Source organism: Hippoglossus stenolepis, chromosome 10 (assembly GCF_022539355.2).
Source record: "Hippoglossus stenolepis isolate QCI-W04-F060 chromosome 10, HSTE1.2, whole genome shotgun sequence".
NCBI classification, from domain to species: domain Eukaryota; kingdom Metazoa; phylum Chordata; class Actinopteri; order Pleuronectiformes; family Pleuronectidae; genus Hippoglossus; species Hippoglossus stenolepis.
In genome coordinates this window covers 21,578,626-21,603,101 of record NC_061492.1, presented here as the reverse complement: position 1 = coordinate 21,603,101, position 24,476 = coordinate 21,578,626, and the positions used below count along the sequence as shown (strand labels likewise).

General features: G+C 42.3%; 1 protein-coding gene across 2 annotated transcripts in view; it reads right to left on the bottom strand.

The window, feature by feature from the left end:
• Positions 1-16,815: 16,815 nt before the first annotated feature.
• lrfn5a (leucine rich repeat and fibronectin type III domain containing 5a) overlaps positions 16,816-24,476 on the bottom strand; it is a 131,161-nt gene continuing 123,500 nt past the window's right edge. For both annotated transcript variants that reach the window (XM_035167136.2, XM_035167137.2), the window contains 2 exons: positions 20,680-20,953; positions 16,816-18,872 (listed from right to left, as the gene is read on the bottom strand). In XM_035167136.2, the coding sequence (XP_035023027.2) occupies positions 17,907-18,872; positions 20,680-20,953 (1,240 nt within the window). In that variant the 3' untranslated portion in view covers positions 16,816-17,906. The remainder of the gene's footprint in view (positions 18,873-20,679; positions 20,954-24,476) is intronic.

The window sequence follows — 24,476 nt, the reverse complement described above, 5'->3', positions numbered from 1 at the left end:
TCGGGCCACATTTTTGTGTCTGAACCCATTCAACACGAACCGAGCCCGACCAGAATCCGAGAGATACTGTTTTTAATTTATCTGGACCTGACACTAGCCCTATGCAGGTAATGTTTAATGTAATTTTGGCCTTCAAGTCTTGTTTTTCGAAGAGTTCACACACAGCAATCGGTGAGTGCCCATTGAACGGCAATTTGTGTCTGATCTGGATCTGGTTTAGTAAGCTGAGCATTTCGCAGAGATTCCTGTGTTGTTGTGAGCACGTCTGACAGGAGAATGTCCTGCTTTGTAATTGGTGTTTGAAAGGCAAACTATTGTCTCCGCAGTTCTTGTCTGAAAACAGCTAAAGTAGGCAGAGTAGATGATCTGCTTTCTGTTTACACCAGCACGCACATGGCCAGTGCACTTATCTGTGACCTGAGGGTGAAGACGTGACGTTAGGCGTGTTGTTTTTATTTAACAGAGCAGTGCACCAACACAAACCTTACAAGTTCAGTCATCCAACCCACATGGGCTTTATTATTATGGGAATGTGCTCTAGAATCTGTACAGCACTGATAATTGGCATCACCCCACGAGCAAACATCAAGCTCACACAGCATGAAGAGGGGAGTGGGTGCGGGGGTGCAACTTCTGATACTGTATGAGCAGCAGCAGCAGCAGCAGGCGTGGCAGCGACAGAGTATTGATGGTTTAAAGGGGGAATGTGTTTACAGGTCTCTGGGAGTGCTACTGCAAACTGTATGTGGAGAAAGTTTCTACAAAGCCCTTTGTAGCTCCAGAGGGAGCTGACAAATTGACTCACACTGTTGGCAGTCCACTTGCATTGTGGGAAATGCAGGCGTCGGCTTTTGTCAAGGAAGGAAAATGTGTGGGATAAAAAAGACAACACTCTGGTTCTGCAGCATTTTCTGTTGCTGTCCATTGTGAGTTCAGCGAGGCAAAAATGTTCCCACCTGGCTACATATATGTGTACATAAGGTTAAATTGGTGGATTACTCATTTACGTACACCAACATAAGAAGAAGTGGCCTAAAGTTTAATTCAATTTAATTCCACCTTATCAGGATATTGAATTAGAGATCACGCTCGCAGTTTTATTATCGAGCTTTAGCATAAGTTAACTCACAGAGATTTCAGGCAAGGCCACAGCTTTTTCGGAGTATTAAAGTTTAATAACAATAGTCAAAAAATGTCTTAATTGGAATCTTTAGCTTTGTGGCTCAATTGGATGTTACTTATAGCCCCTGAAGAACTTTTAACTCGCCTCCTCTCCCTCTCTCCACCTCCTTTGCTGAGCGTTAAAAAAACATGTATTCCTTCTTTCATCTTTCCCTCCTCACATCCACCACTCCCTGCTCTACCACCACCCCCTTCTACTTAAAAAAACATGTATTCATTTATCTTTTTTCACCCCTCTTTTCTCCTCCCTGTCAGTCTAAAACGTGTCCACCCTCCTCCCCTCCCAGAGTCCATTTAAACATCTTTCCATTAACCATTCATTCGTCCCCCAGCAGAGAGGGATTGAGGAGCACGGCCACAGTGCAGAGTGGAGTAAATTGGCAAATGCTGCCAGCACTACTGGGATGGAGGGAATAGGCGAGGAGAAGGACTGGGAGGGGAGGAGAGGAAATCACAGCAGAACGGAGAGCTGTTGGAATGGAACCTGAGAGAGAGCCTCTGTTTACCTTTCCCACATTTTTGTATTCCTTCATCGCCCTCTATCCATTAATTTCTCCCCTTTTCACGCTATATTAGGTCCACAGCTCAGGGTGTTTACCCGTGTTTCCTCCCTCCACCTCTTCCACGCACCCACTCTTCATCTATCAAACTCACTCATCCACTATTCCCTGTGAAGTTGGAATATAAATGTTGCAAAAACCAGCCAGAGTTATGGGTTAACTTCCTTAGAACGTGATTCTTTTTTGGCTGCTTTCTTTTCAGGCACCAGAGCTTGATTCTAATAAATACTGACACATGAAAGTGCATCGGAAACAAGAGGAATTATCTTCACCCCAATAAAAAAGAATTCACTTGGCTTTAAGTAAAGTACGTTTCTCTTCTTCCATCCCTCCATCATCTCGTCTCTTGCTTCCTTTTGTCAAATCTGTACAGTTTCCCCTCCATGTCATGCCTCTAAACAGCCACAACAAGGGGGCTGTAAACAAGCAGGCTCAGGGAGTGAGGGCGGACGTGTTAACATTCAGCCGACAGCTAATTGATTCAGAACACAAACACTTTAGCAGCAGGGCGTCAAAGTCTGCTTGTGACTTCAATTTTCTGTTGTGTCTCTTTGCATTATTTCTTTTTCATCTGCAGAGAGAGAACCATCCAAAACAGAGAGCTTACGCACCAACAGCCAGAAATTATTGAACATCAGTCCCATGTAATATAAAAGTGCCACGGGGGACACGAGGCAAAGATACTGCAGGAGGTTGTAAAAACAGCAGGAAGTAAGGTATTGTACTCAGGCCCGCTCACCAACGGCAGCAGTAGCAGCGGTAGCAGCAGTAGCAGCAGTAGCAGCGGCGGTGGTGACATGCAGCTTGGGAAGGCAGTTAAGGCTTCTTCAAAACCTGGAGCATCCAACTGGCGTCAAAAATTGGAGTCATTACTCAGTCATGTGTCAGTATAAAGTGTGACGTTTACAAATGCCCATTACAAATAAACCTCCAGAAACACACACTGAGACAGAAGTGCTTTTAGCTTAGATCATAACTTGCTGAATCCACGGCAGCATTTGACATGAGCAGCGTTTCAAACTCAACTGTTTGACCATTTTGAGTGTACCATTTGAGTACTCTTGTTGCCATGTCTGTCAATAATGCTGCAGTAATTGAATAGCAATGTATTGTATCTGTAGTAGAAACATATGAATCGTGTTACATTAGGAGAGGCTGTGGCTCAGGCGTTGTCCTCGGGCAAGAGACTGAACACCAAATTGCCCTTGATGACCATCCTGGCAGTGTGTGAATGTGTGATAGAAAAAGTGCAGCCTATAGTATCACTGTATGAATGTATGTGTGAATGGGTGAATGACACCTGAAGTGGAAAGCACTTTGAGTTATCCACAAGACTAAAATGGCGTTATATAATTACGGGCCATTCACCTTTATTCTATGTTGCCTGCATTTGGACATTTCGTTTACATATTCATCTGCAAAATAATCCTCTAGATATAATGGCTCACCCCATATAGGCCAGTATCATTCAACACTTAAAGGGGACATAGCATGCCCATTTTACCACAAGTTGATATGGTTCCTTGGGGTCTTAATGAAATGTCTGTAACATACTTTGGTCAAAATACCACAAGGATCATATAAAACAGCACCCTTTTTACCCTGTCTAAAACAGCCCTCCACAGAGTGACCTGTTTTGAGTGCCTGTTCCTTTAAATGCTAATGAGCCAGCTCCTCCTCCTCTCCCCCATGATTTTAAACGATATAAATTACATATTTTATATGATATAAATTATCAAATATGCATCCCATACTTTGTATTCCCTTCTGTTGTCCTGGAGTTTTAATTTTCCCAATCACATAATTAAATGTCCCCCTCTGCCCATCCACTACAAGCACACAAGCAGACAGACAGAGAGAGAAAGAGAGGGGGGGGCTATGAAGACCATCATTTACCCCCGAACCCCGACATTCAACGGGTACAACAACAAGCGGAGAAAGCAGAATCGCGGGCTGACCTTATATATACAGTCTATGGGGCTGACCAGCGCGGAGAAATGCTCGTCCCGTGAACAGCCAGGCGGCTGCGTGCTGGAGAACGGCGCTGCGCTGCCTCGCAGCGGCGCTCCGCGTCCGTGTAACCTCCGTCCACGCCCGGCGTAACTACTGTAACCCGGCGTAATTACTGTAACCCGGCGTGCTGAGTAGTGCTGAACACTGCGGAAGTCTTCCACACTGCTGGCTGTGTGGAAGACCGCTGCGAGGCAGCGCAGCGCCGTTCTCAAGCCGCCTGGCTGTTCACACGGGACGTGCATTTCTCCGCGCTGGTCAGCCCCTAGACTGTATATAAGGTCAGCCCGTGATTCTGCTTTCTCCGCTTGTTGTTGTACCCGTTGAATGTCGGGGTTCAAGCAGTAGCGCTGAACACTGCGGAAGTCTTCCACACTGTTGGCTGTGTGGCGCTGACACAAACTCCAGCTCACGCACGGGAGAGCGAGCGGTCGCTCCCGAGCAGCTGCTGCAGCCTCCCAGTCCCAACGATCCAGACAAATGCCACATGTGAGTGAATCGCGAGCTGACCAGCGGAGAAATGCTCGTCCCGTGTGAACAGCCCGGCTGCGTGCTTGGGAACGGCGCTGCGCTGCCTCGCAGCCTCGCTGCCTCCGGTGTAAACCCGGTTTGACGAGTGTGGGGGGACGGGGGGGTTGAGGTGGGGGTGAGGTGGGGGTGGGCCAAGACCATGTAGGGAGACTTCCAGTTCCTTGTTACGACACAAAACCCAGGAAGCTCAATCGAGTCGCTCAAGCATGACGTTTCTGACTTAGAGGAACTATAACAAAACGCGCGAGTGTTTTTTCCCCAGAGTTTTTGGGTTGGTAGACATGCCAGATACCCACATTAACCTGTAGAAGCACTAACAAAGTGGAATTTGCATGCTATGTCCCCTTTAATCATCAGTGCACTCAATGGTAGCCCATTATGGAGCTTCATTCTGTTAGTCACAAAGCTTAGCCCATATGAACGGTAAACATGTTTTTCTTTTCATTTCATCATGATGATAAACTTGACACCATGAATAGGCCTTCAAGGCTGTGTGCATTTCTGCACTGACTTTTACTCACTTAAGACGTCAAAATGCACATATTTATACATGAGTGTATATACAGTACACAAGTTGTGAAACATTGGTTTGGTACATCGTGCCCAATGTCGTAGTTATAAAACCCCATTTTGAAAGAATATAGAAAATGTGTTTTTAGAAATGTTGGCATACATTTATGAACTGTTTGCAGAGTTGAACAGAGGGTTGATAACACTCTCTTGTCTGTACCATTAACTGTAGATAATGATGGATGACATAATGTCTCCCCAACAATGAAGCTAGAGTCTTAATGGCCACCTGGTGGCTGGCTGCAGTATAGGCCATACATCGTTCCTCCTCTATGTTAGTGGATGGGACATGGACCATCTAAATAGAAAAAGAACACTGTACATGGATCTCAACATTTCTGGCATTTTAGGTAGCTCTTATCACACTGATATATGTTTAAGTGCTAATTTGTCTGCTAAGTTTAGGTTTAATTAGTTATAATAACGAGGTGACATGTCGTGATTGATAGCTGTGACTGACTCACGATTGGTCAAGCGCACGTATCGGTGGGGCCGCTTCACCGCGGCCCCATTCCTCGTTTGCTATGGCTCCAAATGCACAAGATGACAGATATTTTGCCTTTATTTCTGGATATTGGGAGGATTAAGAGACGTATTGTAAGCTAAATATGAAGCTAGAGCATGGAGACGTTTGACTTAGATTAGCATAAAGAGTGGGAATGAGGGAAGCTGAGCTCTGTAAGGTAAAAACTGGTTGTTTTTACATTATGGTTAAACAAACCTGACAAAACTTTACAAAAATACTAAAGATAACTTTAGAACGGGCTTTCCTTCCTTGCTTCAAGTTGTTATGCCAACAGGCTAAGCTCTCCTGGTTGTAATCACAGACTGTATAAAGATGGACAACACGTCTCCACTTCCTGCCATCTTGCATTTTGGACACAATTTGGGGCGAGAGTATGTGCCGTAGGATTCAGGAGTTGTATCAAGGTCAGTCTCAGTTGTCAATGTTGATGTTTCTACCTGTTTTTATACTATCAAATAACTAATTAAACCCAAATTTACACTTCAACACACATCAATGTGTTAAGAACTACCAAAAATGCCAAAAAAACATCTTTGACAAAAATGCATTTCAGATGTACAATAATACTTTTTAGTCTAGATTGAGTTTTATGACCTATACTGCATCCAGCCATCAGAGGGCGATCAAATGATTTGACTTCACTTTATGGATCTGTCATGTTGTCCATCTATATATACAGTCTAGGTTTGCAATGCATTGGTAATCCTGCGTATTTGAAACATGCTGTGTTGACGACACTACATTTACCAAAGATGCTTGTGATTAATCCTTTTCAGCCGTGCAGACCATATTTCAATTCACTATGATCCAATCCCCTGGTTAATAGATATGGACTCAAACCTCCTTATTTCCTCCCTTCTTTATTCCTCACCCCACTTTCCCCTCTGCCCTGTTACAATCCCTCCTTTTTTTTGTGCCACCCATCTTTATGTTTTCATTCCACCCTCGAATTGAAAGAGGGAGCGACTGCATGGAAAAAAGTCAGACAGCATGGAGTATTTTAAATCAGTCTGAGCCCCCAGGAGAGGGCTGCAGGAGAGTGTACACTTAGGGCGATTTGGGAGGAAATGGTGGAGAAATAGATGAGAGAGTTCCGGTTGTACCAACACTTGCCTAGTCTTTTCATTCCTCCGTCAAGTCCCATATCCCCCTTCCCAAAGCCTCTCTGGTGTATTTGGCGCTCGGCTCCTGTCTCAGGTTTTAACAGTACGTGATGCATGAGCAAGCCAGACATCCTCCACACAGCGTGGTGCCGCACAAAGGTGTTTGTGCTCTCCTTTCACCCATTCAGCCTCTGTTTAAAGCTTGAGCTGCGTGACTAATTGGTTGGCAAGTCAAATTCAATGGGTAGCGGTGATGAAGAGCAATAGTGTGTATTTTGTTTTCAGGGACAGAGCAGAATTTCAGGCGAACACAATCTGCTGCTGAGCCAGTCACTTCTTAATACTTTCATCCAGTTGTGGGCAATAGTCGGTCCACACACTTAGAGCTGTTTACTAAGACTGTTTGGGAGTAGGAGTAAGAAGACGTGCAGAGGAGGAGATGGTTTCAAATAACAGGCAGTGAAATAAATGAAAAATCTAAAGTATATATTTATATGTCAGTGTCTTTGCTGAATGTTATTTCTGGGACTGTGTCAAATACTTGAATCTTTCGGGCTAAAGTTTTATTTTTAATGGAGCAAAATGTGCATTGACCAGTACTTGCTGGGAACAAATGGGAATCAACAGAAAGGGAGAAGAAAGTAGAAAGTGAAATAACATCTGTCCACATGTGTGCTACTTTTTACTGTGTTGACTATTAACCTTGTGCAGTAGGCTACAGCTTAAATTAAATCCGATGAATGTGTTTTCTAGGTCTGGCCTGTTTGAGCTGGTGAGGACCACCTACCTGCACAGAGGCTCCTTGGAAACTCGTTGGATGTAACTCAGAGGTGTTTCAATAGGATTCTGCAGCGTCTCTATGGTAAGAATGTATAACTAATCATTTGACATGAAAATGTGAAACTAGTCTGAATAAAAAAGGCATAGAAATTGGTGTCTAATTTCTGTTGCAGTGTAGCTGTACTGGAAACCACTGTGGTATCGAGGACGAACTGGCGATGACTGGGAGCACGACCAGGGTAGATATTCTGCTGTCGATCAGCGGATGAGCTGCATATGTGTTGGTGTCATCAGGGGAAGATGGTACATACAGTACATACCCATGAAGCTGCTTTTAGACATGCACCGAACTCCAGACAATCTCCTGAAATTATCAAGAGGGGCTGTATTTGAGAATACAAATGTCCAAGTCAGTTGCTGCAGAGGTTCTTCCTGCCACCCTCCCAGTAAAAGCTTTGGATAATGTTCAAATGAGTCCATCCGAGGACACAGCAGGAGATTATTTGGAGGATTCACTGCGAGCGGGTGGCCGTGTTGATGTAAAAAAGATGTAAAAAAAAAACAATACAAATATCTCAGAATGAAAAGTAGGTGTCACGTAAGACGCCAAAGAAGATGTCAATTTGGAAAGATAGAGCTCTAGGTGATATGGGCCTAAACCAGTGTCGAAGTTTAAATTACATGATTTACGCAGCTGAATTTCGACTCTTTGTCCTCCCTCCTGCCTGCAGCGCCACCCGTCACCTGGAGGTTTGTGTGTTAGTGTGACCACAGAATGTGTTTCTCATATGTGAAAGGCAAACTGTCTGTTTCTATCGGACTCACATTTATTTATTTTTTCGAATTTCCAAATTGTGCTGTAAAACAGGTGGATGCATTTCATACCAACTTTCCTCCTCTTTGAAATAATTCGGTCTGTGTAGGTAGGCTGCTATAAATATCCCTGTTCTTCCTTGTTTCTATAGCAATTGCAAAATGTACTTTAATCTGAAAAAACGACCTCGATATCTTCAGTTGAGTTGGCAAGTCACCTTGAGATTTTACACAATGAAGCTAAAACCATCAATGACAGAAGAGGACATTCAGATTTATACGTGGTGTGTATAATCTAGGCCGTTATCTAAGAATTATGATTCTGCCTTGTACTCGTGTCATTTCGACATCTTTCCCTGTGATACTTTTATTTCCTCCCATTCAGGATCCTTCATTTGCTTCTTCCCCTGCAGAGCATCAGTGTTTATTTCACCTGTTAAAGCATAGGTGTAGAATCCTATTATACAGAAATCACTCAAGGCGACACACTGTCACAAAGTCCTTGACAATAACTGATGTCAGACCCACTCTCACAACCGTTTATGTAAACTGCCTCATCTCACAGACCTTTGATTTATTCAGTGGATGATCTTGGTGTTGTTTCTCCCATCTGTCGTGAAAAGCATTTCAAACACGAGTTAACTAAATACCAGGAGAGAATGAGTTTTTTATGATGTCGAACGTGTCGACATCACGTTTTTTTGAACTTATCATTATGAAGTAAACGCAGATTGCACAATGTAAAGATGATAGAGTTATGACACAACCTCCCTTTAGATTGGTTCTCTTCAAGCCTCACTAACACTATTTTCTTGTCTTGACACCAAGCGTGAAATTTCACAGAAAAATGAAGGCTTGATTTACACCACTCAGGAAGCGTGTCTGCCGCTGTGCAACCAAAACAGCAAGAGGATAGCACTTTGTTTTCCCTGGTAGCTATCGTTAGCTTTACCCAGGCAGTGAAAATGGCGCACGATGGGACAACTGGAGTAACAGAGGGTATTTAACCTCACAATAAAGAGAGCTGTTGTTTTAGAAACAAGGGTTAGATCAGTAAGTAATCCGTAACTGCCTACGATATATAAAACCTGGTGTTTTCATCATAGCACTGAGCTCTGGGTTAGTTGGAAGTGGCCTTTTGGTTGTTTCAGGCTGATAGTGGTGGTGGAGGGGAATTGAAAAGTACGGCGGAGTATTGAGGCCACATTCAAGAAAAAATATTTAAAGAATAAAACCGTAATTTAAGAGAAAAAGAAAGATTAAAAAAATTGCTTCCGATTCCTCACTTTAACCCAGACGACAGGATCTTCTGGTATTCTCCCTCTAAAATAACACCAAGCCCCAAATGATGAGTTGATCTTATAATATTACGATTTTATTCGTCAAATTGCAACTCTTTTCTGTTAATATGCTGACTTTGTCAAATCTCAGGTTTTTCCCCCTATAAGTGGCCTTAATACTCTGTATTTTAATAACATTTCTATATATGTCAAAGTTACTTTTTATTTGTTATTGGTTTGTCTGTCAGCAGCTACTCAAAAACTCCTGAATTGATTTCCATAATATTTTATTGAGGGATGGGGCAGGACCTAAAGAAGAAATCATGAAGGTTTTTTTCGAGGATTTTATTTCCCTCCCTTTAACATAGTGAGATCGTTTTTGCAAAGTAAATTGCTGACCTTTTTTAGGTGATTAGTTGAGTAACTGTTCTGCTGTAGCAGAGTTTGAACCTGAAGCTCTTCGCCAGCAGCTTTTCAAATTCCTGCTGTAGAGCCTCATTTGTTCTCTGTGCATTCCATTTTCTTAATATGAGAATAATGCTGCTCACTTGACACTTACTTAACAGGGAAACGCTTAAAAATAAACCTCATTATTTTCCTTTGAGGTGATGCTGAGGTGATGTTTGCTTCACTTGGTCCCTCCACGTGCACACATTCACACACGCTTCCTGCCTCTCGTACACACTGACGCTCATTTCTCCCTGTACACAAACACATCACCACAGTTGGTCCGGCACATGCTGACACACTCATTAAGCATTCCTTCTGGCATCATGAGCAAAAGATAATGTCTGTCGTACACACACACACACACACACACACACACACACACACAATGTCCTGTGGCTTAGCGGTAGGTTTCCCAATCTGAATTATATGTGCCTCCTGGAACTATGGTGTTGTGTACTGACCCAAGTACACACTAACTGTTCTGATGTGTGTGTGTGTGTGTGTGTGTGTGTGTGTGTGTGTGTGTGTGCGTGCTCATATACTTAGATGGTCAATAACCAGCTTAGGGCAGGGTAGGCAAAAGAATGCGTTATGTCAGTGAGTTTCCACACAACTTTACAAAGAAACCCGTGTGTGTGTTTATATTTCTTTATGTTGATGAGATACATCTACACAGATGCTCATATAACCATATGGGTGGCATAAGAAGGTAGGGGGGGCATGCTGAAAGCGAGACGACCATCTGATACTGTGTTGGTGGAACTTAATATGCAGCAACCTGGATCTCTCTCTCTCTCTCTCTCTCTCTCTTCTCACTCTCTCTCTCTCTCTCTCTCTCACACAGATAGATAACATACACAGGGAGAGAGGGAGAAAACAGAATTCATTTTTGTTGACTTTAATAATGTCTTGGCTATAAATTATAACTTGCACCACCAACCATAACAACACATGCACTAAGTAACTAGTAACGTTCCCATTCATATATGAACATTAAAATTATTATTAACTTGGCTTTAAATTGAGCTCTAATCTTAGTTCCTGGAAATCAGCAGCTTCTCAGAACCTCAACTAATTCATCTATTTTGTGATTAGTACATTACATGGAAACTATGAGACTTAGAACATAAAGCCCACACTCACAAATGTGCTTTTGAAGCTCACTTTAAAGGGATGGTCAGGCAGGCTCGAGTGACAGTCACCCTCCTTCAGACTTGATTACTCTGCTGTAAATGTGTGTACCCTGGGCCTGATCCACCCCTCTGATCTCATTTAACAGTTTGACAGCTTTCCAAGTTCGTCCTTGTTTCCCAGGCTAAGGTTACTGCTACAAGCCACACTGTAGACAAATACTTTTTTTTCCAATTCCATTAAATTACTGTTCTTGGGCTCAGCTCCCAACAGCCTCTGCAACGTACCCAGCCCTCTATTAGGTCTCAACCCGGGGATTGGATATGCGGGATGCTGCTCAGATTCTCTTCCTGACACCAGCACTTCTCTTTTACAAGATTATTGGGCTCAAATGAAAAGATTAGGTCACACATGTAACCCTGGCCTTGTGTTGCTTACTTTCCATCCGTCCTGTGTAATCCACACTGTTCTTTTTTTTCTTACCTTCAATTTGATCCCGGGTTGGTATGGTAGTGATGTGGTTAGCACTGTCACCTCACAGCAAGAAGGCTCTGTGTGGAGTTTACATGTTCTACCCATATCTGCGTGGGTTTTCTTTGTCTCTCTGGGTTTTCTCTGGGTACTCCTGTTTCCTCCCGAGACATGCAGCTCAGGTTGATTGGAAACTTTAAATTGTCTGTAGATTTGAATGTGTGAATGGTTGTTTGTCTCTCTAAAGCTGCTTTCAGACATGCACTGAACTCCTGAGTTCCTCCCCATTTTCTCCGGAGGGGATATACTGTATGTGTGAAAGCAAATGTCAGAGTGCAAGCGTTTTTTTCTCCACGTGACCTGTTGATGAGGCTTCTAACACGCGACAGAGGCAAAAATCCAGTTGAAAAAGCAGCGTCATACACGTAGAAGACGCAGACGAAGATGTCAAGAGAGTTTGTGGTGATAAGAGCCAACGCCAGTGTCAAAGTGCTGTAAACAAAAACATAGTAGCGCAGCGTAGTTCATATTTTACTTCCTACCTCTACCTGCTGCCCCACCCCTCACCTGAATCCTGCTGAGCATTTGTTGTTGTTGTGGCCAGAGAACCCCCCCCGCTGTATGTGTGTAAGGAACATGTCTGAAAATGGCAGCCCTGTGATACTCTGCTACTCTACTCTCTCCCAATGTCAGCTGGGATTGGCTCCAACTCCCCCTGCGACCCTCACTGGGTAGGATGTACAGTATATATATGTATAGATGTATATATATATATATGTATATAACCGATGGATGGAAACCATCGGTTATATACATAAGATAGATAACCGATGAAGATTTTTTTACCTCTGTGCTGTGTTGCTGTGTTTCTTGAATATTCTTGGATGGTTTGCAGATGTATTGACTTCGGGTTGCCATAGTGAAAGAGGGAAAATGCAGTCAGTGCTACGATACAACCCAGCAATACAGAGCAGCAATAATACAGATTTATTTATTTAGGCATATTTGCTGTCGTTCAACAATAAAACTTATTGAGTTGGATCGCTCTCAATGCTCTAAGTAAAAAGTGAACCTGAAACATGGATGTGTTAAGGCTCCTGCTACAGGCTTGGTAGCCTTTGGTCTACTCAAAGGCCTAGTTGGTGAACTATGGTACCCAGTGAGTTAACAGTTATTATCCATGTGCCAACAGCTTTTCTCTGTGCTCATTTCATTCAATAAAGAAACGGGGAAAGAGAAAAAGCTTTCTGAGCCAGCTAGGTTGTTAACCACGAGTTAATTAGCATCACCTGTCAGCTATTTGTAGCACAGACTCCACTGTCATCAAACATTAAACTGCTTTCAAGCAGTTTGTAGGCCAACATTGGAGAAACAAATTAAACCGAATAAAGTGACAACAGGTTTGTTTACATTGACAGTTTGCTACAGGTGCAGCAGTTTTGAGAGTCAAAGTTCAACTGAGCTCGACAGTTCAATTCAGTTCAATTTCCTTTGTATATAAATCATAACATACATTAATTCAAAGCACATAGTAAGGCTGAGGGAAGGCAGTCTTCAAATCTTCAAATATTTGTGTTAAACGGCCAAATCAAATTCCACTGACAAAATCCTGAGTCAGGTACGGGCCTATAGCCGTCCCACATTATTATTCTAAGCCTCTTCCCCTGTTCAACAAACTTTCACGCAGTGTTTATAAGCTGCTGCTAAATCCGCAAAATATAAAAAGATAAATGAGGGAAAGATGGAGAGAGAAAGAGAGAGAGAGAGAGAGAGAGGGGGGGTAAAGATAGGGGGCAGAAAGGAAGAGCAAACGACGGAGGGGGATAGAGAGGGATATTCTCCTCTAAAGCCTCTTAACATTAAGCATTTACAGTTTAAGAACGGCATTGGAAGGTCAGTCAAGGAGGTGTGAGGCAGGACGTTGCTGACACACTTTTAAGGCAAGTGGAGGACTGTGGCTGTGTAACAGCTGTACCGCGGAGGCAACTGCCTTTTTACGTAAATGAAACAAGGGGAGTTATGGGGGAGGTCATTTGTTTCCCTGCCCGTCTTCTCGTATGACTCTCCAGCCACTCGGGTTCCTCTTTAAACATTCACCTGATGTCTACTGGCGTCATCGGCTTTAGAAATGTAAAACCCAGGAGACAGGCTGAATGTGATAGGAGAACGATAGTGGGGGTAATTCTGGCTTTAATCCTGCTGCTGTTTGGATTTGTATCTCACTCTCTTTAATTAAACAACTTTGTCAGGGTAAAAACACGTGACTTCCTTACTAAGAGTTTTGCCCAAAGTGTTCTTCTGAGAACACAGGATAAATACTGAATATTCCCACGAAGGTCAGGAATGATTCACCATGAGCTCAGTCAATTCCATCAGCTTTATTAAAACAGCGAGGCCTAATAATTGAAGTGAGAACATCCATTTGCAGTTGCCTGTCAGAACAGTTTCATGTCAAACAATTTTCAGTAATTTAATTGCAAAGTGAATCAATTTCCTGCGTTGATGTTGACTGAAAGTGACTTCCCCCCCCCCTGGCTGTGGCCCCCCAGCTCGCCTTATTACTGTAGGTGCTGATGTATGTTAACAGACCTGAAGGTGTTTATGATGAGCTGTGCATGTGAGCCACCTCACTCTTTTTACAGTATTTACTCCTGGATGTGTTTAAGACGGAAAGGTGGGTTGAAGTCCGGATTTAAAGCTTGTGAGACCCACCCAGTCTCTTCCACACCGAGGCTGAACAAACGCGTCACCGCCAACATCATCACCCATGAGTCAGATGCTTATTACACCATGGGTATTGTAAATTCAATAATATGACACTCCAAAGTGAGGTAATTAACTCTGCACACACTAGGTTATTTTATTACTGTGAGCTGGACCAGTGCATCTGAGAGCAGTGTTACTGACACATGTCTAGTAGATGTGAAGCAGACTAGTGCATGTGACAGAATTACTCTTTTCATCCTGTGGGTTAAATGAAGCCGTACGTGAATGAATTACACGGAGACTTATCATCATGTGGACGCAAGTATACATTTGCTTTTAAAAAGCTACCACACAATAACTATACCAGTCTCCTTTCTAATCCAGTTTCTACCTGGATGTCTTCAGTCAGATCCTCAAATGTGAATCTTTGGCCTCTTTATTGGAGCCTTTCTTCTCTGAACTGAACCACAAGTGTGAAAACGACCTCATGTGGCTACTTCTACTAACTTCCTGGTTTAGTTGCTGTTGAATATCATACTGGTCTGAGTGTAAAACAGTTATTTTTAAGGATTAGTCATTCACACGTTCACAACTATACGTTCCATTGAAAAGTAGTGAGAATCAGCACTTGTTATATAGATTGAGTGTTGTGTAAGAGAGTGAGAGTAAAAGTGAGATAAAGTCTTGCCTCCTCTTCTGTCTCACTTTAGTTACTCAGCAGCTTTCTGTAACCTGGGGTCTTTACTTTGTGTTTTTAGCTGTGATCCTGGGTTTTCAGTCAAATGTACTACTGCGCTGCACATTTCATATTTACACCTCATCATATTGAGAAAGATAATGCAATGACTATTTTTGTCAGCACTCAAAAACAACATCTCCCATGAGTCTTAGTCATTGACACACTGTAGAAGGCTCATGGGAGCACTTTTTAAAAAGCTGTTACACTCCAATGAACGTGTTTGCACTCAGGAAAATGTGGGAGGAATGGAAATTAGATTATCTGCTCTAAATAAAGCAGTTTATTCATGTGTGTGTGTTCTTGTACAGATATATTTGTGAGGACCATTCTGACTTGACCTTACGTATTGAGGACATTTTGTCTGGTCCTCACTTTTTCAAAGGTCTGTTTGGGGGTTAAGACTTGGTTGTAGGGTTAGAATTAGTGTTAGTGTTCAGAGCGCAGTGGTGCCGCATGAACCTCTGCCGCACCACATAGTGGAAAGCCCAGTGCGCCCGTGCACTGAACCCAGCGGAGATCTCAGCGTGAGCCGCGTTCTGAAAGTGACGTCAGTCAAAATTGACCGCAGTCAGCACCAGAAGAGGAAAGGTGGAGCAGAGAGAGAGAGGATGAGAAAAAGAAAAGCCTTGGCTGCAGAAGCAGCAAAAAATTACGGAAATGTTCGCCAGTAAGGGAGCAGCAGGTCAGATAAAAACACTTAATAAAACACGACATACTCAGTATGGCTAGCTAGCTATCATTAAATAAGTTCCACTTTGTGGAAGCTAATGGGGATCCAAAAATGATTTGAAAAATAGCATTTTCAGTTTTAAAAAAGCAATAAAGCAAAATCTTAGAATATGACAAGATAACACATCTCATTTAGAGATGGAGATACAATATTTTTCTAGTCCCAAAATTGACCAGGAATTCAGATTGTCAGTTTTATGGACTGTGATGTATGTTAGGTCTTAGTGCACCCTAAACTACAATATCAATGTTATTGTCTGTTGTCTTAAGCATATAAAAATAGGCATCAGGTGAATTTGAATAGCAGGCTAGCACAGATTACTTGTTCGTCAGTCACATTTTTGGGGGTATTTTGTGATCAGGATAAATTTCCTCCTAGATGAACATAGAAGCCAAATTCATAACTAGTCTGGTACCTGTTACATCAACAAATAGGTTTAGCCCACAGGATTAGTGGTCTGGTGGTTTAAGTGAAGAGGGTGGCAGTGGCCTGGGATGGAGTCCAATTCCCGGCCTGTATTATTGTTTCAGTCCGCCAGTGATTACAATATTGTAGAGTGAAACTCAAATAAAATCGAGTTTGGTGCGATGTGAACATGCAATACTTCAATATTAACATTTGAATAAACAGGCGATTAGTGTTCTGTAGAAGTCAGTGGGGCGGGGCACCGTGCTAACTTGCAGTTTGTGGACCAAGTTGTGTGTCTTCTTCTACCTCCTCGGATAAACTTCAGCAGCAGTAGGCAACTGGGTCGGACTGCAGCTCAATAGCCACCACATCATTTTGATGATTTGATTATTTTTATCTCACCATATTGGACTGACACAGACATTCAAGGGGGTAGTAGGTACTGATCTCTGACCTGGCAACTACATTCATAGAATCAGTTCCTGCTTGGCAATTTGTCGTTTGTTCTGCTGCTGCAATGCTTTATTTTAAGCTGAATTACAGAACTTTCCTTTTGAAAAGATGTAAACTAAAATAGTCGACATGTTATGTATGAAAAAATTAAGTTAACGTTTACCAGTGAAGTAAATCATGGTAATAAATCAGTTATATTTGCGACACAAACGTGATCAGCAATAACGCAAAATCTGATGAACCTTATGAAAAACACAGACTAGAAAAATCGGTGCGAAGAAACAGAACTCTGTTAAACACAGGTCACTTTTACAGTTTCAGGAAGAATGCTGCAACTACGACACGATAAAAAACCACATGTCCCATTTCCAGTTTTCATTTTATCCCTTTTTATTTTACACAACATAACAACACAGTACATGTTGCCTTTTTCTGTACAGAAGCTTTCCAGGAGCTCGTGACCAACCCAGGGCGTAGTAAACCACAGTCTGTGAAAAGCTCGCAAGGTTTTTATGTTCTTTTTTTGTAATTCTTCGCTTTAAAAAATATCAATTTCATAAGAGGTCCGTTTAAAGTCTTTGTCCGTCTGATACTTGTTGTCCCAGTTTGTGTCTCACCGTAAGTCAATAAAACGTCCGTACTCCTCAGTGGGTAAGAAAGGCTATGTGTGAAATCACTCTATTCCTTTGTTTGTCCCCCTCTTTCCTCGATCCCTTCTTCATGGAGCCTTGGTGGAGTCATAGATCCGGTTGTATCATGTGTCAGAGGGTCTGTTAGTGCAAAAGAAGGCACCGACTGCTATTCTCTTGCCACCGCGTGGACGCACACTTCCTGTGGCCGCGTGAACATTGAGATAGGTGCGCTGCTCAGTTCTTGTATTGTGTTATTTATCCTTTGTTGCTTTTTTCTTTTTCTTTCCTGTAATATTCCCTTTTCGTGGTATTTTCAGATAAGGTGAGTGTGAATCTGGGTAAGACGTGGCGAGCCCATTGTCTAGTTTTCTTTTTGTGCTATAAAGTGGAACCGATGAGACGACTCGAGGACGCTACGAGACAAGGCAAGTGATCCACTCGCTGGATGACCGACTGCGAAACAGTTAGGAAACTGTCTCAGAGTGAAAAAAACAACAACTGTAAACTGCATACAAACAGTCGTGAAGAGTATGAAAAATTATAATTAAAAAAACAGGTTGAAAAATGCCCAACAGTTTGGACGCAGAAGACACTCATCCAGCCGTAACTAACATGAACACACACCAAAAACACACATTCTAAACGGCAAAAACGTGTCTGACACACACACACCTTAACTTCACTCACACGTCTATTAACAAATCCAAACGAACACACACACAGACACGCCCACGCCCACACACACACACACACACACACACACACACACACACTCATACAAAACAATAATGGGTAAACCAAAGTTTATTTCATGTTCCATCGTGTTCCCGTTCAAACTGTGCTTTCTAAGATCCAGTCTGAATCACACCGCCCTTTGTCCGAGTCTCCATCCCCATCTTTAAGGAGCAGCATCCCGCTCATTGATTGGCTCCTTTTGTTACGCACTATGCGGCCCAACTTGGGTGCTGCTCCTCCCTGATGGGAGTTAGGGTTAGATCGAGTCTTTGAGCCTCCTTCACTGAGAGAATTCCTCCTCCTTGCCCTGCTCCTCCCTCCCTCCTCAACAGGGAGAGTCTGGTACTTGGCGGAGGAGGAAGTTGTGGTGGTGGTGGAGGAGGCGCGTGGAGCCCGACGCAGAATGGGTGTCTCTCTGAATCTTATTGAAGGGACGGGGCTCGGCGTGTTGAGAGAGCTGGAGAAAGGGGTAGGGGCAAAGGGAGGTGGGGTTTGGTTGAGGGAGGTGGAGTTGTTGCGGTTGGTGTTGAGGTTCTCCAGACCGAGGGAGGGAGGGAGGAGCACAGAGCAAGCAGTGGAGGAGGAGGAGGAGGAGGCAGGTCGAGGGGAGGCAAGATTTTCAGGGACAGCCGAGGTATTCGAGCAAACCGAGACCGGCTTACTCGGAGCGGGCTTCCGCTTTGGCTTGGGCAGAGAACCAGTGGTGCCGGTTGGCGTCAAGGCGCTAGCTTGAGCTCGATCTTCACCTGCTTTCTCCCGTTCCTCAACTCCTGCAGTCGGGCTTCTGGCCGCCCAAGGCTGGCTGAGAACTGACGTGGCCGTGGAGCAGTCAGGCAGGGAGGAGTCGGACAACTGAGTCACTGTATCTTTGCCTCCGACTCCTTCTCCTGCTGCTCCGCTCCTTTTCTTTGTGCCTCCAGAGAGGTCGTCTAATCCGATTGAGCCGTGTTTAGAGACGCTGGGAGTCACAGTGCATCCCTGCGACTGCTGCCCGTTGGTCTGTGAGTGGACGTTGGTCATAGACATAGAAACACCTTTTCCACCCTCGCCAGGGTTACACACCTGAGGAAAGAACAGAAGGGAAAAGGGAGGTTATCATCCTTTCCAGACTGAAATGTTTGCATATTCAGCATTTTTATGTAGTAGTTAAGATGAAAAATTCGAGAATTTTATCGTCATTGCGCAAGCACAACTAAATAACGAGTGTCATTCTAGAATCAAAATGTGCCTGTTAAATAGATTTACAAAGGAAATATACAAATGGAAAAGAATAAGCAACTATACAATACAAATATTATTATAAGCAATAGAAGTACAGTCAATACAACATGGTGCGAAGAGCATAACATAGTAAAGTGATTTAGATAACTATAATAAATATTATGAACAACATTAATATTGCACAGTGTATTTACTTGGTATGATAATCACACCAATATTAAAACATATTCATTAAATAATATGCTACTTTGGCTCTGATGTCTCCCTGTCCAAAGTCACCACTCTGTGGTCAGCAGCAATTTCCGTCCCATCTGATTGGTTACATGTTAGTAATAATACCCTATCAACACCGACGAATACTGTGAACATACACAGATGGGCATATAGGAAATAAACTGGAGCAGCTCTGGGGAGTGAGCTGAGCTGTGTCGACGGTGATGCAGCAGATAATGGCAAAGTTTCAGTAAACATCACATTCCTCTACGATGAAGTTCCAAACACAACTCAATCTTAACAACAATTTCATTTGTTGATCCAAGATACTGAGGAGGAGAATTCTGACAGACTGAGAGAGAAGCATCGCTAACTGCGAAGCTAAAGTCAATATTTATACGTGATTAGAGAATAAAATTGTGTGTGCAAAAAGTGCAATCAGCTTAAAGTACGAAGTATGTCAGTTAACATGTACTTTGACTACACCTTTTTTGGCAGTGTATCAGATACGCCAAGCTAAAACTGATGAAGTCCAATAATTCATTAAATTCTTCCTCACACAGGTTTCAATGTCAACAAACAGTTGTTGAACTACATGATCATTTTGTAGGACGCAGCTTGTGGTGCTGGAGAGCTGAGTTATTTAGATGACCTTCACTGGTATAAGTAGGACACAATAATAGAAACTACCTGACTCCATGGTGTCCATAGACATTGATGTGGCAGTTGTTTTATATTGGACTATCTTATTTTTTATTTTAACATCAAGATTTGTATTTGTACCGCAATTGTATGTTGGTCCCACATATTGGTTGTCAGTCTCTTTGAAGACTAATAATTAGTATCAGCCCTAATAAAACCCCATGGGTCAACCCCTTCACTTGTGACTGGGTAAAATGGTAAAAAGTATGAAAACAAATTAGTTTTACATCATGACTCAACTGAAAAACTGAAAACATGACTAAGAATTACATGAGTTGCAAACGGAAAATCGATTTAAACAAAAAAAATGATACCAAAATGAACTTCTTCCAAATCCCTGTAAATCCTGCAGAGCAAAATGTGCAGCCAGGGATCTGGATTAATGTGTTGCGTCAGTATTATGACATGTTATTGGTTGGAATTAGCTTCTGTTCTGTGATGTAATTGTTTGTTTAGTAAATCAATCATTGACAGCATATAGAAGTGTCTGATTGTTGCCATTTTTCACCATGAAAAGTAAACAAACAGGGGCAAATGAAAACTTTCATGAGAACGATAGAGAATCAATGGAATTTGTTGGCTGCTGTGTTGTATCTTGGTAGTGAACACCATGAATGGCTTGTGTTAACAGCAGTACAGCAACGCCAACTGGCTCACATAATGAAAAGCTGCCTCCTCTCGTTCTCTCTCATTTGTGGCCAGGGAGGATTATGAGCGACAGAGGGCGACCCACCTTGTACCGTATCATCAGGATGATGATGAAAACGAGCACCGAGGCCACTATTATCCCTCCTATGATGATGATCATGGTCCCGCCGAGGAACTGCGACTGCATGAAATGACACCTCATGTACTCCGTCTCAGTGCTGAACTGCACACAGCCGACCACTCGTGTTGCCGTCAGGGAGGTGATGATGTCATCGTAGATGGCCAGCACGCAGAGGTCGTACTGGGTCCCTGCTGCCAGGTTGTTGACCAGGAAGTTCTTGCTCGATGGGGGGATCATTCTGTGGAATACAAAAGGGGGAAGGGAGACACAGTTAGGATTTTTGTCTAGACTTATAATGTTGGAAATATTAATTTATATGGCCTGACATCAAATATTACAATTCTGGAAATTTCCATAGCTGGACTTAACATCCTAAGAAACTAAAATCTGTCTTACAGCCCATGTGATATCCCTAAATGTCCTCAAATAACTTCTTGCTCATTCTTTTAAGTTGCCCTTGGTTCAAATATTAAATTTACAACAACAATCACCAGCATAAAAAACTCAACACGACATAGTACAACCTTTTCAGTTAATGTTATGTACTGTAGATATCAGTGTGGTGAATCTTTTAGCAAACGTTTGACTATTTAAACATCAATGTTCACTGTCTTTGAGCTCTGCTTTAGTCTCCACCTACTCCTGAGGGAAATACCTGCCTCTATAGCTGCTAAATGTCGCACAATGTCAATCATCTAGTTGTTGCTAGATGCTAATTGTGTTTGTTTGCTGTTTGTGGCTGAACAGTTAGCCTACAGTGGGTTTGCGACTGGAAACAACAGTGAGGAGAACAGAGACTGAACCAAAACGTTAAAGCTTGAAGCCCTATTACCAAAACAATGAGCTAACAGATAGTGAAGTGCTCTGTGGAGTTGAAGGTAATATTTATTATTTTATTATAGCCACTTTAAACAGATCTCTTCAACCCTGTCTCTCCCGATTATTGTCATTTGGGGGCACTGACAGGATAAAAGATGATATGTGGTCACAGCAGATATGTTGTATGATTTGTTTCCTGTTCCTTCTGCACAACCTAAATAAACAATTTGCCCTGAGGAAAAAGGACAACAAAATATATATATTTTTTAAAGAGAGGAATTTAGAAAAAACAAAACAAAAGAAACAATACTTAACAATGAGGTATTAAATTAAATTGATAAAGAATCAACGCACTCAGCTCTACTGTGTATTGATGGCTGCTGAGCCCTCAGAAACTGAAACCCCAAAAGTCATCAGCAGGACACGAGTCCAATTACATGATTTATCACTGCGCTGGCCCCTTCCTGCTCAGCGTGCAAACTGTGCTCCAACCAAGTAACACTCTGCTTTATAACATCCTCTTTTGGTGTCAGAATCCACAGCAAAACACGCAAAGGGAAATCCTTAAATTAATTTGGCCAAGCACAAAGTTTCACCCGGAGCTAATGTAGGTTATTCTTCACTGGACACTTGTCACATTGATTAAAGGATTTGCACATTTGTCCTTCAGCCTCCCCAAAACTGCTTGTCAGCTTTCCTGGATTTCCTCTTTAAAATGCTAATGGAGTTCCTCATTAGAACCACTGAGGGCGGTTGGTTCACAGCGCGCGGCCTCTCGAGGAGCAGAGGGCTATTTGTGCCTAGGTTAAGCCTCAGGTTTAGGGTTTGAGTTGAGACATGTTGAGGTTTAATGGTTAGTATTAAGAGCGAGGGGATGGATTTAGCTGTAGGTCATCAGTGTGTCCTCAGTGGCACAAGGCCGCAGGAGAGTGTGTGTGTGAGCATCTATATGACATCATGAATACTAAGAGGGCCACGCGAACACTGGGTGACCATGAGAGTTCACCCCTATGCTGCTCTTTATGCTTTCATCAGTATGGTGGTAAACCTTGGCTACACACACACACACACACACACACACATTTACACACACACGCACAGTGACATCGGAGTGTGCAGGTTAATGATAGGGGTGAATGTCACCAGTAATTACAAGCTCACATACAAGCAGCTACACATACATACACAGACAGAGATTAATTTCCACATTATTGCCGTGGCCTTTGGCCTCATTTGTGTTCACGATTGTGTGTGTGGTCGTGTGTCACACCAACTAGTAAAGCATTCATATCTTTGTGTTTGTTTTATAACTCCTGCTCTCCATTATGTTCTCCAACAGAGACCATTGTTCACTGATGCATTAATACTGCATGTGTCTGAGATGTGCATTTATATAAGTGCATGAATATTCATTGGTTAGTGGGGACATTTCTTGAAGTTAAACAACGCTACCTCTTGATTCGCTCATGATTTGGACATTTTGGGAGCAAGACCTTAACCACTAGATGCACACACAAGGCAGATGAGGCATTTACGCACAAACACCAAAATACCAAAATCATGCTTAAAAGGGACATTACACAGATTTACTCAGCTGTCCTTGTTAGGACTTTGCATTTTATTTTTTGTTCAATTGCCTGTAGTCTCAATAGGAAACAATAATGCTAAATATCAATATAATATAAACCACCTTGATTACTATGAACTGTAAAATGTCATCTTCCAACAGAGAATAAAACTAATTGGAAGGGACATGAAGTAAATCCCTGCTGAAACATACAATACATAAGAACCTAACAATCTACTAAGGTTGAAAATATTGTATAATGAAGAGCTGTAAATATCAAAAACAAAGCAGATTTGATGATTCCTTATTATCTCAAAAAAAAAAGTAAAACGGTTATCGAAATGTAAAAACCACCCTGAAGACCTCTGGTTCCAAGCCTTAGCAAATAAGCGCTGCAGTCAGACCTGTGACAATCAAATCTCTCCATTACCCAGAAAGCCTCTTGTGGCTGCACAGCCCGACAGCTCCTATCTCACTGACATCATCTGATCAATCAACAACCTCCGATTCAAAACCAGATCCTCGGTTGGATAAATGGTCAGAGGGTGAGTTATTTTCAGGCTGTTGCTCCACTGAAATATGACATATGAGACCATATGGCAGAAACATTCAGTGCTCTGCTCCCCTAATGTTAGCTGGTCTCTGTGGTGATGGGTACGAAATCCCCACAGAATCTGCATAATGCTTCACTTTCATCGTGTAAAGCCAATTACTGAGTTAATGAATGCAAAAAATGACCAAGCACTAAACTGTTTTCAACGTGAACTACAAGATAAATGTAGCAGGGGAAATGCTGTGCCTCACCGGGGGTCAGTCCATCAAAATAACTTTATTAACGATAGACAAAATGAGATTTTTAAAATTTGTAATGGATTCTAATGTGAAACGCCGGTGGGTGTTATAAATGTTGTATTTATCTTAAAAAGTGAGACAATGATCTCAATCCCAAACGGAGCAATTCTATTCAGTAAAAAATTGCCAAATTCTACAATATAATTGGAGGATTGTTATAGGAAATATTTCAGAACTCCCTGTAACACTTACTAGATTAAAGTTCAAAATTAAAAAATTTAAATTGGAAAACTGAATTAAATTTTCCAATTTTCTTTTGTTAGAACAATGTAAAATAAGATTTTGAAGCAGTTCTTCCAAGTTTCCATTTTTGAATGGTTTGATGGAAAAATAGAAAAGGAAGAAATAGAAAATCAATTTTTTTTCAGGCTGTCAGAGAAGACGGATCTAAGTGTCTGACTGCTTGTCCCGCCCACCCAGCTTAAATCGGTTTGGCGGGAGTTTTTCTCGTCATCCATCCTGTGGGTGACTCGAACTCAAGAGGACGAGAGAGTTTATGTGAATGTCCAGCAATTAACTTGAC